Below are 15,537 nucleotides of genomic sequence, written 5' to 3' on the forward strand. Positions count from 1 at the left end.
CATTGGCGTGATATGAGACACCCAACAGCAGCAGGCCTTCATTTCAAAACCATCTAAAATATTCAGCTGTTGTGATGCTGTCCTGTGCAGCTGCCCATTGCAACAAAGAGTTTCTGAAGTCTCTCTCTCTCCCTCTCTCTCCTTCTCTGACAAATATCTATTAAAAGCTGCTACTGACGTCAAAAGTGTCCGCCATCTTTGACGAGAGCTGCACTGCTGCCGCCCCCCCCCCCCCCAACCCCCATCACCGCCCCCCTCCCAATAGAAGAAGCAACGAGGAGGACTGAGTCGACGCGCAGTGCCTTTGCAGCATCCCAGTCATATACAGAGAGAGAGACTCACAGAGAGAGAGGGTCGGTATAGCTCTTGATATACGCAGACATTTCCTCCCATACTGACTGCAGGGCACCGACAACAGGCTCAGGTAAGGAAACATTTTCTATACTCTATCTTTTCCATGTCTTGCTTCCCCTGTTTTGCGTTTTTGTACGTTATGGAGCAGCAGATGCTTGTGGAGGTCTGTTTAATTTCCACGCGTTATACCAACATGCTCCTGGGCTCCATCTCGTTTAGGGGGATGCGGTGGATGATTTTCAGCGCTGTTAATATTGTGAAGAAGAGAAGGGGTTTGGAAGAAGGAGAGCAGGGAGGAAAAGAAGCAGTGACGTCCCCGGGGTGATAAATCTCAAACGCGCAGTGGATCGCCGAGGGGATGGATGCGGTGCGCTATAATGCGTATTATCAAATGTGGGCGTTTTCAGTGAGTTCAGCACCACGGACAGCGGCAGGGACAGAGAACAGGAACGTGTCCACAGGTTGATTCTGAGTCCAGAGAGGAATGATGCAGCATGTGATTGTTCTAACCATGTCCCCATCAGCCATTGTGGAACAAGGGGGTTGTTCTCTTAAACAAACCCGTGTCGTGGCTGACCGAGACAGCTGCAGCAGGCAGCCCACAGACCGCTGGTGTCGCAGCAACACGGTGAAATCAATCACCGTGGCTGTGGTCCACATGTCAGACAGAGAAAAGACCAGAAGACAAATCAAAACAGCATCACTGGGTCTAAAAGAGGAGGATGTCTGAGTGAGGGAATAATAGTAAACTGCGCAATGGTGAAGTCTGTGGGTGGGAGGAGGGTACAGCCGATATAAACAGGAGGGAGGGGGCATGAAGCATGATCCAGCTCCATGAATGCGCCTCTTCCTTTTATTTATTTCTTTTCGTTTTCTCTTAACGCAGTGTCTGCATCACGAGCGGGGAAATCTGAGCTACATTAACGCAAGACTTAGATTTGGGGTTTGAAGGGGAGCTCGAAATTATGCCGGTGGGGGTAGGAGAGAAATAAGGGGGTGGGGGGGGACGCCGGGGAGGACCGCGGTGAAACCCGCACTATGACACCCCCTCCCCCATTCTCCCTCCACCTCTTCCTCCCCCTCTCATTCATCCAACAATCCACGCACGCATCCGTCGATGAGCTCCGTCTTGTCAATCGCGCATGGCGCACGATGGCTGAGCTCTCCACAGGTGTTTGCTGCATTTATGTTGCGTACACGCATCAACCTGCGTACACGCCACACATGGTGCCACTGAAAGATCATACACGCTTCTAAACGTGGCCCTATAAGAGTGCACCCTCTAAATCACACAAGAGCTGTCGGGATAGGCTTTCGAGCTGTGCTGTTCCAAATTCCATTTCAGATAAGCCACATTGAAGTCACGTTTCTCCCGGAGAACGTGATCGATGTCTGCAGGTAGGACGTGGAGGACCTGGTTGACAAGCACTACTCAATGTGGGGATTCATGTGTGGAGGATTGACGCCATGTGCTGTCTGTTATGCACCGCTGCTGTGAGAGGTGCTCATGCCTGGTGATACAGAGACAGAAGGATTGATGGTTGTCCTGTCGTCTGACGATGCGGCAGATCCGATCGTGAAGTCCAATTGATCTCTGGTGCATCTGGAATTCTTTTACAGTTTATTAGAACATGGGGCGGTGGGACTTGCTGGCTCACGGTCACTGGCAGATGCTTGAGGTTGATTTGTCACACCACTGGAAATCCTGCAGTGGGCACCTTTGAGTTCCTTTAGTTGTTTTTCTTAATGACCTTATTTGTATTTCAAACACAGAAGTAAACAAATGCTATGAGTTCATAGAAAGGAAAGCCCAGTGATCACTGACAGCTTTGTATTCATGACAATTGCCCATTATAGCCTACAGCATATAGAGAACACAGTAAACTCCCCCAAGGGATGTTCTGCTTGTCATAAACACTATCCCATATCACGTTTATGCTGCTTGAACCGTTTGGACTGCAGAGAGGAGGAGGGAGGGAGACACAGAAACAGGGAGGGGGGGTCGGAGGTGGTGGTGGGAGAGAGTGGGGGCAGGCCTGTACAGACCACTCTGTGAAGGGACTGCTCTGTGGATAAAAGGGTGACTCACAACACCGTCAACCATCCACTGATTGTTTTCTCAGAAACACCCCGGCCGTTGTTCATCTCACAGGATCACTTTTATTCATGTTCGTGTCGAGCAGTTCTGAAATGGAGCTAAGGCCTCTGTGATCGATGCTGGTGAATACTGAACGCTGGCTGCGCATTGCGCGCTTTGGTGCAGGTACAGGTTTTTACCTCTGTCTATCGCAGCTCTCCGCCTGAAGACAGCCTGAAGAATTTCCAAGCTCTGTAAGGCCTTTAACAGACCAAGCCATTCACCTCAAGTCTGCACTATGGTCTGCACATGTACATGCACATAAGCAACATAATATCACCCTCATGCTACAGCCACATAAGATCTGTTTGAATCTATATGGATTTCATATTTGACATTTGACCTTTGGCATTCCTCCAACAGCTTCTCTAAAATGGAAAGTTTTCATCACATTCAGATTTTTTTACATTAGATGAGCTTCTGAAATGTTGACATATCAAGACACCTTTAGTATCGTCACATGCACTAACATTTGCCTTTTTACATCATTGGCCTGAATTCAAGAGTAAATACCCTGTTTCACTGTACAAATGACTGACGGCCTGAGAAGGACAGGTGCAGCATCACAAAAGAAGCTTAATATATGAATAGAAGTTTGTTTTTTCCTTGAGCACAGAAGCAGTCCTGCTTCCTCTTTTGTGAAGTGTTCTGGATTGGGAGTGTGAATTTAAAGCCTTTTCTGTTTCTTACTGTCACTGTGCAGTTCAGGCTTTAGCTGCATGACAGACAAAATCATCCTCGTGGATTCAGCAGATCTCCTACTGCTGCTGTCGCATTAGCAGCTCTGAGTTATCCTGAATGAGGTGGTCAGACAGGCTGTTCTCTCTCTCTCTTTTTTTCCTGAACAGTGATGCCAATTCCGAATTCATCGTCTAGAGCCGGAGGAGACATGGCGATTCTGTCTGAGGTCTGAGACATGGGATTATAAAACATCACAAAGGGGGTTACATTCGAAGTACTGCGCTGTCTCCTTTCAGGACAAAGTCGACGACACGGCTTTAGCTTTGAAAAAGAAATGGTTGTCAGGCTCAGATATAACATTTAAGCTACATAAGATAATATTTTACAAAAGCCAAAACATTAGATGGGGTTTGAGCAAAAACTGTCAATCAGACGACAGAAACACAAAGACATGATGAATCTACTGCTGATGCATATTAAAGCAAAGGTGAAACATTTTGTCTTTTTAAGAGTTGCATGAGGAGATTGGATGTCTCTTTGTTAAATATCAAGCTATGCTAAGCTAAAAACTACCAGCCAGTTAACATAGCTTATTACAAAGAAGGAAAACAGAGCTGTCTAAACACAACAAAATCCACCAGCCAGCACCTCTAGAGTTCACTTATTGTTAAACTTTACAAATTTCAATGCATAACAGCATGTGATTTTATGGAGGTTGTATAACATAACACGTCCTTGTAACACCACAACATGTCGTTTTTACTCTTACGTTTTGGTACAAGATAGTAGGATAGGATGCTCTTGTTTCCAGTGTTTAAGCTAAGCTAACCAGCTGTTGGCTTTTGCTTCATATTTAGCATGACGTGAGTGGCATCAATTATTCTCATTGAAGCATATTGTCTTAAAATATCAAACTAATGCTTCAGTGTGTCATCTGTGTGTCTCATTACCTCTCATGTTCTCAGAGACACAAAAACAGAGAAACAAAATGGCCAATCCTGAGGCCCCAGGACCGTTGGGAGCAAACACAGTTTCAGTATGACACTGAAGTTTTTATTAGAAAGTGTGAAAATGTGTTTTCTAAAACGTGTCTGGACAAAACCATTGTCTTTGTGGGGTAGTTAAACGGTTATTAACGGAGATAGGTAGCAGGTATGAGCAGCATCAATCTATTAATTCTTGCACAAAAGCACAGCTTCTCTAAATTTAGTTTAATTTATCTTACATCAGTTGTATCCTCTCACAGACGTGATGTGGTTAATATTATCTCCCAAGCGATGCTTTTGCTTTTGAAGCTTTTCTGGAACCGACAATCAGAAAGTCTGCCACGATTTTACCTTTTAAAGGTACATTTATGAGACGGGCACTGTCATCATTCTACCATCTGTTCTCTCTCCTGCTGTCTCAGGGTTAGACAGTAATTCTTTTGATTAATAAAATGAGTTTAGGGGGAGAAAATGAAAGTGGATAGTAAAGGAAGAAAAGAGTGTAGAGACAGAACATTGAAATGTGGATATATATTTGAGAGAAAGTGCAAAAGGGAATGATTGTCAGGTTGAATCTTTTGAAGAAAGGCTGCAGTGAAAAGTGGCAAATGTTTTTATAGATCAGATCTTTGCCTCAGAATATATATTAAATTCCAGATGCCCAGGAGTAAACTCAGGGTGTCAGATTTTGCTGTGGCAAGCTGATCGAGTGAAATTACATGTGTGTTCATTTGCAGGGTATGATGCATCCTGTTTCACATTGATCTGTAGCTTCAAACATATCATTTCCACCACCAGCATTAGCCGATGCTTTGGTAGCATTGTATTCTTAAGCATCCCTTACACAACTAAAGCTTCCATTTCCAGAATAAAAGCATGTGTAGACATCTTATCCCTGCATCGGTGAAGCATAATGTCTCTGATTAATCTGCCCGCTTCAACATGAATACACCGTCTGTGCTCTGCGCTGCAAGGCCCGGGTGTGCTCAGGTGCGGGGACAATACGACTGTATCAGTCTTCTGCAAACATGACCCCGAGTGGAGTGTAGGGATGGTTTTCATTCAAGGATCAGTGGAGTGTTTTGTGTGTCTTTTTTCGGTGATGTTGCTGCTGCAGGTCTGTCAGTCGGGCTGGGAAATTTATGATGCTGCAGTGCAGCTGACCAGGCCTGTTGGTGCAGGTCAGCCTCTGCATTGCTTTTACATAAACTTTTATCAGTCTAATATGTCTCATAGTTCAGTCAGAGGTTGTTTGATTTGAGTTTTGTCACATTTTTAACTTCATTGTACAGCAGACACTGTATTACAATATAAATAGCTGCATGCATTATAGGGCATAATGGAATGCATGGTCTGATTTATTATGAATTAGGCATCTGGTTTGACCATGTAATTAGTTTTTAGCTATACAGTCACAACACAGGTTATCAAATCTTTTCACCTTATACAGTAAATTTTCAACATATTTTTGCTGTGCTGGTTTAGATTGATTCATAACACATTCGGATCGATGTCCACGTATCACTTCTGAGCAGTATCTGTATTATTGATTCTTTTAGACTGACCAGCACTGGAGGTCAGCACTGCAGTATTTACTGTAGGAACAGAAAGATTGAAATATCTTCCTCTTTGCTAGGAGACTTATATCTTTGGGTTTATGACTGTTCTTTGTTGACTCTTGGACTTTTTGGACTTTGTCAATAGACAACGCAATTAACTGATTTTTAGCACTGATGTATCAGAAATCCACAAAAAAGTATTTTGCAGTTCTTCAGTGGCTACAGGTGAAGAAGGCAGCTGAGGTGTCATTTGATATTTTGATGTGTTTTCTGTCAGGTTTTCCCTCATACGCTGTGTGCACTTACTTGTTCTTTTTATGACTCCTCAAATATTTAACAGGCTCTTAATGTGACACTGAAGTGGCCTGGCCACCGTGAGAGAATCATCTTGGATGAGAATTGGATGTATCCTGTTGAACTGCCAAATTAACCTCAAGGGATCACTGATTGGAATTTATTTTCCTGCTGGCAACACGTGTCATAATCCCCAAGTGTGCAAATCTGCTCCATGCTAAAAAGCTGTGACCAAAAGGGTAATGGAAGTCATCAATATTGATTAGGGCATAACAGATTGTTGGTCTCTTAGTGCTGCATTGCTAAAACAAAAGGAATGCTTCCTTTTGACTCTGCACTTTATACTTCAACGTTTCCTGCCTGAGATTCCATCTAACACACAGATCACAGATGTAAAAAGAACATCTGCTGCATTTTTCACCAAGAGAGCCTTCACACCTCGCTCCCCCTGACATTTATGACATTGTAAAACACGAGAGGCTGCGCTTCCAATTCAAAACCACCAACCTCCCAAACACCCCTCCACCCCATCTGAACCTGAATCTGCTTTGTCTCCTTCAACTTTACTGCCAGCATCAGCCCATGAGCAGCATTCCCTGTCACCTTTCGCTTGCCAAATGTCATATCTCCACGGCCCTCTAGCAGCCAAATCATCATAGCCGCACTGTAATAAATGTGACTCTGGGTGCTCCCTTGAGTGGGCGAAATGATGAAGCCAGAACCCCTGTCATGCACAAAAACCGCAACGGTGACTGTGAGCACTGGGCTGAAGGGCGTGGTAATTGATCCATACTAAATTATGGCCTCATTTTATTCTCTTTTTGATCCCTGTTCGTATTTACCTTCCGTTTCTCTCATCTTCCTACCTTAGCCTGAAAATAAACACTTCAGCCTGCACCACTGAGATGTTCCTGTCTTGTCTATTGTCCTTTCCATTCTGCTCTCCGCTTGTTTCCAAGGAGCAGGGAGCTGGCTGATAAGCGACAGCTTCGCAGCAGTGGGCAGAGGGATGCAGGAAATCACCAGGCTTGTATTCATCTAGCATCCTTAAAGACTCTCTGGTCTCTCTTGGAAAATGCAGCCGCAACACCACCTTCAAGAGACCATTAATAGGAGGATGACATTGTTTTTACTTGAGCGCTGAATGATTATCGATGAGCCGCACTGCAGTTTTTACATTAACATACACACAGATCATCTTGTGGCTACATCCCTCAAGCTGTTTAGAGTGAGCGGTCTCTCTGGAAAGATACTTAATGAGAGTAGAGGTATATGACTGGAATAGCATGAACACGGTGCTTCCAGAAAGCTGGAAACTAAACTCAGCATCCAAGAAACACACTCCACACTGATGAGAAACCGTCAACATCACTTTAAACACATTAGAAACCTCAATGTTAATTTCCAATTGTAAAATCATCTGTCTGCTTTGCCCTCAGCCTCTTCTGTAAATAGCTTAGTAAACTGCCACAGGCATGGATAAGATGTGTCTTGTAGGATTTGCTTTTGTGTTGTATAACATGCCTTGTAGGATATTGTGATTAGATTATGTCTGAGTGTTAGTATTTCTGTACATAGAGAGCACAGCATGTTAGTTCCTCACTGACCAGTCACTAGGGCTTTTATGGTGATCAAACCTACAATAAGAAATTGAGTCACACTTTCTTCTATAAGCTGCCTCTCCTGCTTAGTTTAATAGATCTGCAAAACATCACTTATGTTCTCTTATCTTATTCTGTATGCAAACATTCAGGACAAAATGGTCTCCTGATGTCAGCCTGTTTGAGTGAATTACCTTATCTAGACACCATCACATTGTAATTTGATGATGTGTGACTGAGTTTAGGTCTGAGTGCAGATGTGTGTGCAAATGGTATGTAGTTTTATTTGGTGGTGGGGTTTTTTTTTTTAAATAATGTTTTTCCAATTTTTAATTCCTATAAGGGCTGCGACTAACTATTTTCATGGTTCATGGTTCAATGGTCCCATCCCTAATTAATGAAAAGAAAAATAATTTTCCCTTTTTTAAATCTAGTTTTAATGGCTAAATGAATTCAGTTTTTTGAAATGCCATCCTCGCTCTGAAGCAGTTCGCCAGCAGAGTTATGTGATTGGTTACAGTAGGATGAACCCGGATGAATAAGTGATGGGGGTCTTGGACTCCTCAGGTCAATAATTCATGGTATTCTTATAAGAGCGAGCAACTGGAATGTCGCTGCAGCTCTTAATGCTAGCTCCTTGGTACAGAGGGAGCTGAGGCTGTAGTGACACTTGGGCTTGATGAGTAATGTGACATATCACTGCTGTTATCGTTGAGGCTCACTGTGGTTCCTGGAAGGACTGTGTCATCTTTTGGTCATGGTCAGAATATGTTGAAACATCCAAATCAAAAATGCTTTCGATTGGAAGAAGCAGTTCGGCCTACAGAATCATTTAGTGTTCTTTTAAGCCGCAAAATGGCCGCTGGAGTCTTTACAGTACTAGAGACCATTTCACTTTTGCAATGTCATTTGTGACCATTTGCTATGTCAATTTAAAAAGCAATGGCCTCGTGATCTATTTCAGCTTTTGTTAACGTGGTCGTCTGTAACGAGAGATAACAGCCATATAAGAGAAGCACCATAGGAACCTTCACAATTAAATCTTTTTACGTACCAAGATCTTTTTTACGGGCGCTATTCACATGAGTTTTTCATGTGTTACTGTGCTGACTGTAGCTAGATGGTTGGTTTTAAACTGCCAGGCCTGAAGATGACCTTTATTTCCAGTTATTGTCATTTGAACACTGTTGGTCTCTGAATCTGAGTGTATCATGAGCTGCTTAACTAGGGCAGAATTTAATAAACAAAATAGGAAGATAGTAGTTGCTCAAGATTCTCAGAAATAGTCACGTATTCGAATTAAGGACCTATCATTTTCAGCAAGATGCATTTACCAAAGGAACATGACGTGTTCTAGCTGGTGATCATATACTGTAATGTATTACAGTATTTGCCATTATCTTAATGTGAGATTCACTCTTATTGATCCAGTTTAGATGACTGAATTTGGTGGTTGCAAGTGCAAATTTTAAAGAGGAAGGAAAACAAAGAAACAAGACATATAGGAGAAATGAAAGCTATCAAAGGCGATATGTAAGAGGAAGAGGACAGAGAGAGTTGAGGAGGAGCAGCTGGTGGGGGCTGGTAATCTTCTGCAGATAGAATGTGATTGGACGGGGTATGAAATATGCCATCCACCTCCTCTGGGGGGGAATGAAATGGGGAATGGATATAAGGGTATCTTCATATCTTTTTTTTTATTGTCCCCATGGTTATTACACCATGTGTCAGTGATAGTAAACAGGGGGATGGATGGATTAATGGACGGATGGAGCTTGAAAGATGGATGCTGTATCAAACATTTATGGATATTTGTATTAATACAGAAACTGTACCACAGTACATAAATGCAGGCATTAGCCATTTTTTATTGTTCAGCCGATTATTTCACTTACTTGATGAATGTGTCGTGCTCATCCTCATTCTCGTAACTGCCTTAAAATCTATGATAATCGCAAGACACATATAAATCACAGCGCCTTTTCAATCAGCAAACTTCACACTGCCACGGGCAACATGGATGTAATAAAGTCTGTATGTGCCAGTAAACACAGGACAGTGTTGGGTGTGTGTGTTTAGCGCACCATGCTACAGCCGTAGTTTGATTTTAATAACTTTGAGCTTGATTTTTTTTATCCTTTGAGTTTCCTGCTCTCGGACTTTATTACCTCCCTGTTTAATTCAGGACAGCGGGTCACAGTGCTCACCATTTCCTGTCATAAATGTCAGCATCAGAGTAACACAAGATGACAAGGTGACAGAAACTCAAGGGCAAAGGTTGTCTGGGTGTGTGTCAACACACAGCGGCTGACACACTCACAGATCAATTTGATAAAAGTGAACAAAGGAGATGTACAGTGTATGGTGGCTGCTGGTTTCCTTTATATTTCCTCCCAGTGTTAACAATGGGAATGAGGGCCTTTCAGCCACATTTATTGCAGATGGTTAGAGATGTTTCTGAAAGTTGTAGATGCTTAAAGGATTCTGTCAGTTTCTATACCACTCCTTAATACAAATGAAAAGCAACATGTCACTAGAATGTCACTTGATAGAGCGCATACCTCTGCCAAGCCCCAACAATCCTCTTAAATTCAATCAAGCTGCATCAAATTCCACACACTCTGATATCATAGATTTCTTTTTTTTATCAAGATCCATGAATTATTCTCGGTCCTATCTTGCAATGTTAAAGAAAGTTACAAAGAAATTCCTACATGCAAAAATCACATCTTTCCACCAACATTCATGCTAATCTGTAAACTTTTTGTGTAATTGTGCTAACAAACAGACACACAAACGTAAAACATAAGCTCATTGGCAAAGGTAGTTAATTAGTCTGTAAACTGGATATTTGAAGTCTGATTACAGGATAGAGGGATTACTGTTACTGATAAAATTAAGTTATGTAGTTTTATAAGCAAAGCAGTTACTCATCTGAGAGCAGGGGAGTAATTTACCAGTTTATATACATTAGCATGAATTTAGAAAATAAAATCTCCTGGAAAATACATTTTTTTATGAGGACAGTTGGTTTTGGCACGTGTTGTGATGAATATGGTACATGCACACTGGAGGCCTCCTTTAGCCAGATTAAGAATGATCCTGATTTGTCCAGTCAGAAGTTTATTATCTTCCTCCAATGTGCTGATAGAGGACTTTGTGTGAGTGATTAAAAATTATCTCTCAGTTGGACGGCCCAACATTTAATCAGACGGGAATCTCCAGACAAATTAGTGTCCTTTGAGAGGCAGCATTTTATGGATGGCAGGGCTGGTTAAAGATTCTGGAACTCAAAGGTCACCAGTTTAATTCTTCTCACGGTTAATCTCAGTGGCATTTTAACTCTTTTAGGTGGTCACTACCTTAATGTATATATCAGTACATTATCTATCTATATATACCTTCTATTGTTCTATGGGATCAGGGATGAACAATATTGCACTCATTGGTCAGATGTGTTTTTAACTCTTAACTTCTTAGCCTTTGGGTGTTGATTGCTAGAATTAGCTCAGATGCCCATTGAAATGACCTTTTGTTTGTTTTATTGATTCTAGTTTGTGCATCAGAGATTATCCCAGACATTGGACTTGGTAGGCGAGCACAGTGTGATTTTGCACTGCGGCCGAACACAGAGCTGCATGACGGTGCATTAAAATGGTTAAATTAAACATACTGACCAGAGGAGAAAATATTTTAACAGTTTTATCACAGGTGCACAAGTTGTTGACATGCAGACTTGGATTTGCTAGTAGTTCATCGAGTGGTATACCATACATTAAGGCTGAGTCTGAATCTCAGTCTTTGCTGCATGTCTCTTTACCTCCCAGCGTCTCTGTCAAATAATCAGAAAAGCCTGGGAAAAAAAACATGTATCACATGTATATTTGGAGGTGACAATTCTGGCAATTTTTTGCTTTAGTTGCATTTATTTCTATACAATAACAGAAGTATTAGTAATGGATCTGTAAACAAACCATTTATTGTCTTTAAATTTCACATGACTTTTGGCTTAAAGATATCTATTTAAAAACCAAAAACTATTTTCTCGTATAGCTTTGACCATATCCCATGATCTTCTTCAAACAGAACCCGCTTTAGTGTCATCACACGACCCTTGTACAGGACTTGTGTCATTCACTGAAGGTTGCAGTAGAGTACAGTCCAAAGCTCCAGGAGGGGTTACATTTCTACATATCTGCATGTTACTCCTCATTTCTGTAATAACAAACTGCAATACCTATACCACTGTATAGGCTAATTACTGTACATTTGTGTGTAATAGCATGCAGTTTCATATAATCTGTCCTCTTCCATGTTAAAACCTGGGCTTTTCCGTTAGAATTTTTTTGTTTTGTTTTTCCAGTCTATGAATAAATTTGTCAATTTAAGTCTAATAATCTGACCCCAAAAACATGCACACAGATGAATGCACCGATAAGAAAAACATTTTCTTACGTAACACCTACTCGTATTTTGTGTCTGTTCTGTTCATGAACTTGCTCTGCTGCAGAAGCGGGTGGTGCTCAGGGCACTAAGATGCAAAAATGCGGAGCTTAATTGAGACATAAAGTAAAAGGTCAGCGTGGCCTGTTAAAACTTAATTGCCTGAATTTAGTTACATAACTGCACAGGCAGGCGGGTGGTGATGCCCCTCTCCTCCTTCAGCGAGGCGCTCTGAAGAGGTTTTGACTCGATTCAGACATTAAGCATTGCACTGCACAGTCCGGTCAGAGGTTTATGTAACCCAACATGGCCGCTGCTGTTGTGAAGCGATGCAGGAGAGCGAGAGGGAAAGGGGGAGTGATGTGAGAAATCAGAGCAGAGCGGGATGGAATAAATTTGATTCACAAATATAATTTTTTCTGACTAAAGTGAAACAATCTATATAAAGATCTTCCATTAAAATGTGATAATAAAAAGGAGCCTGTGCAGGACTTAATCATTGTGATACAGCTGTTGATCTATATACATGACTGCCTCCATCCACAGACATGAACGATGTGTCTATATTCTAACCCAGGGAGACTTTAATGATTCAGAAAAAAAAAACCTTCATATCCTGTGTGTGGCTGGCAGATGTTGTTAATGTGAACATCTCTGTGCACACAAGTGGATGAAGCAAACACGGAGGGTACATCGGGACATCCGAGGCAGAATATCAACCAGACGCTGCTCGCTCAGTCACCAGGATGATGCATGTCCAGGTGGAAGAAGCCATCTGTCCAATAAGAAACACAGACTTTCGCCAATGCACTTGATCAACTGAAATCCTGACTGTTTCCCCTGTAATATATTTGTGGAGAGGATTATGGCTGTTTTGCGTAAGAATCAGAGGTCTTATTAAGATGATTCTTCCTCCAGTATCTTCACAACCAATGCATTTTGGTTACTTTATTTATTTATTTGGATCCCCGTTAGCACCAGCATAAACTTTGGCTATTCTGCTCGGGATCCACCACACATACAATCAATCACGCACACATGTACATACAGTAGCCACATAAGACTCTTTGTCATCTTCATCACTCGACGAAGTGGAAATGAAACCTTTACCGGTTTTACTTTTCTGACGACGTGCACAATTAGCATTAATCACTACATACAGAGTTAGGTAAAGCAGGAGAAAGGTGTGTCACTGGAGTAGTACCATGTAAAAGCACATTCAGACAAAGGTTTGCAAGTCAACTTTCCATATTTGTTCCCTCTAATATTGTTTCCTCGCCTTCACACCCACTAGTGCTGAATTACCTTGTGGGAGGTAGAAACAGGCTGTAAACACAACACTGACATATTGACACCTCTTGAAGCTGATAAAACAAAGACGTGTAGCAGACCCTGAAACATGTTGGGTGCTTATTTCTCTACCAGCTTCAGTTCTGATTTGCTCTCAGAGGTTAGTATTCACTCCAGAGCCATAATCCTCAAAAACTATTGATCCCTCTTTTTTGACTATTAGCCAGTCATTCATCGTTATTTCCTGCTCGGGACTAGACTCCATTGCTGTTGCAGAATGACCTCATAACCAGAAAACAGTGGAAAGGAATTTGATTCTCGAGAGGTTTTAATAATTTGTCCTGAAATCTTTGGATGCTTGTTTGCGACGACATCTCAGACATATCCGCTGATAATCTTCAATTTATCTGACACAAGACGAGTTGTTTCAAGATCATCTTCAGAGTTTGCTCCCAGTAATCCTACATCTGCAGATGCAACACTGTTTGACTGGTGATGCCAGTCTCATGGCCCGCGGAGGGTAGGACAGGATCACAGCTAGAAGGCTAACACAACTGAATATGTCTCTCTGTGGCTAATCCTGCAAAATCCCAGTCAATCCTGCCTGTCTGAGACTGGCATTTCTCTGCAAACCTCAGCCGCCTTTTCCCTTTCCATTCACAACCCAATAAACAAACACTGCTGCTGTAAGATCTTCTTAATCCTCCATTATATCGCCTAAAATGGCAAACACTTGCTTGGGACACAGCAGCTCCCAACTGGGTACCCCTCAGTTTTATTTCTTTGACTATGATTTTATAAGAATGATCCACACTCATTTTGTGTAGGTTTATTTGTTGCATCCCATGCTTCTTTGTTCTCTTCTTTTCCTCCTCGTCCTCTGCGCAGTACATTTTCCTTTTTTGTACCTTTGGCTTTTAGCTGTTGTTTTTATCCAGAGCGATTTGATGCCAGACGTGCTCAAGGGCGTCTTAACAGGACATGTTCCCCCGATGACGGATGTATACAGCCTACAAAGATAAAATGGAATGCATTGCCCTCAAATTAGTCTGAGTTTGTCTTGTATATGTCGTGAAACAATTAGCAACAGTAAATCATCTTTTGTTGCAAAAACTGTTGCTTCAAATTATTGGTCACAACCACCTCCAGTCTCACACTGCCACTGGTGCTTGTGTCTAATCCTCCTCATCATCAGAGAGCGCAGGGAGGTTCAAAGAGAAGAACATGCTAATATGATGCTGTGTTGATGTTGATCCTGCATGTGATTACTGGTACATGCTCATTCCTTGATGAAACATCAGTGGCACATCAAATTATCCAAGTTCTCCAAAGCCTGCAGACGGTTTTAAGCCTCGGTGGATTCAGCTGTTTCCACTCCAGCTCTCCATGCTAAAGGCTTTTCCTCTTATTTTTTATCTCTCTTCCAGCCCTCCCCGGATTCCCACTAGGATCTTCTCTTCCCTGTTGGAGACCTTCTCCACCCCCCACATCCAGCAGCCATGGCAGATGACGCAGACATGCGCAATGAGCTGTCAGATATGCAGCAACGCGCTGACCAGCTCGCAGATGAGGTGAGAACGACTTGTGATGGCGTGCCGACATGACGGCACGTACACATTTACACACATTCACACACTGAAAAATTCAAGTAAAGTAAATTGGTAAGAGATTTTTAAGAAAACGAAAGTCTACGTTTTAACGCCATTCTCATAATATGAAGGATGTTTTATAGAATAATGTCGACATGATTTGAAAGCAGTTGCAGAAATACCCTCAGACCTTGAATGAATAATAACAGAAATTATACAGCACCATGTTATTGTCTGCCCTGGGCTGTGTGTGTGTGTGTGTGTGTGCGTGCGATTGTGTTAGTTTGTGTGTAGGAATGCTGCTTCTGCGTGTTGGTGTGTGGGTACATTTGTGTGTGAGAGAGATACAGAGAGAGAAAGTCTCAGTCATGGCCCAGAGCAGATCAGCCCACACCCCTCCAGCTTCACAAATGACTCACACTGGCACAGCTGAGCAGAATATTTAACACACACACACACACACACATGCACATGCGTGAACGTAGGACATGCACAAAATGGCGGCGTCAGAATAACACTTTTTCTCCTCCGTTGCACTGACTTACATGGTCTCTCAGATCCACAGAGCGGACAGCAGCTCATGTGATGCACATTTCACATCAA

At 42.2% G+C, this 15,537-nt stretch overlaps 1 protein-coding gene across 2 annotated transcripts in view; it reads left to right on the top strand.

The window, feature by feature from the left end:
• The first annotated feature begins 282 nt into the window (after nucleotides 1-282).
• Nucleotides 283-15,537, top strand: part of snap25a (synaptosome associated protein 25a) — a 32,716-nt gene continuing 17,461 nt past the window's right edge. For both annotated transcript variants that reach the window (XM_069514817.1, XM_020091949.2), the window contains exons 1-2: nucleotides 283-424; nucleotides 14,773-14,916. In XM_069514817.1, the coding sequence (XP_069370918.1) occupies nucleotides 14,845-14,916 (72 nt within the window). In that variant the 5' untranslated portion in view covers nucleotides 283-424; nucleotides 14,773-14,844. The remainder of the gene's footprint in view (nucleotides 425-14,772; nucleotides 14,917-15,537) is intronic.

The sequence above is a fragment of the Paralichthys olivaceus genome, chromosome 19 (genome assembly GCF_024713975.1).
Source record: "Paralichthys olivaceus isolate ysfri-2021 chromosome 19, ASM2471397v2, whole genome shotgun sequence".
Classification (NCBI taxonomy): Eukaryota; Metazoa; Chordata; class Actinopteri; order Pleuronectiformes; family Paralichthyidae; genus Paralichthys; species Paralichthys olivaceus.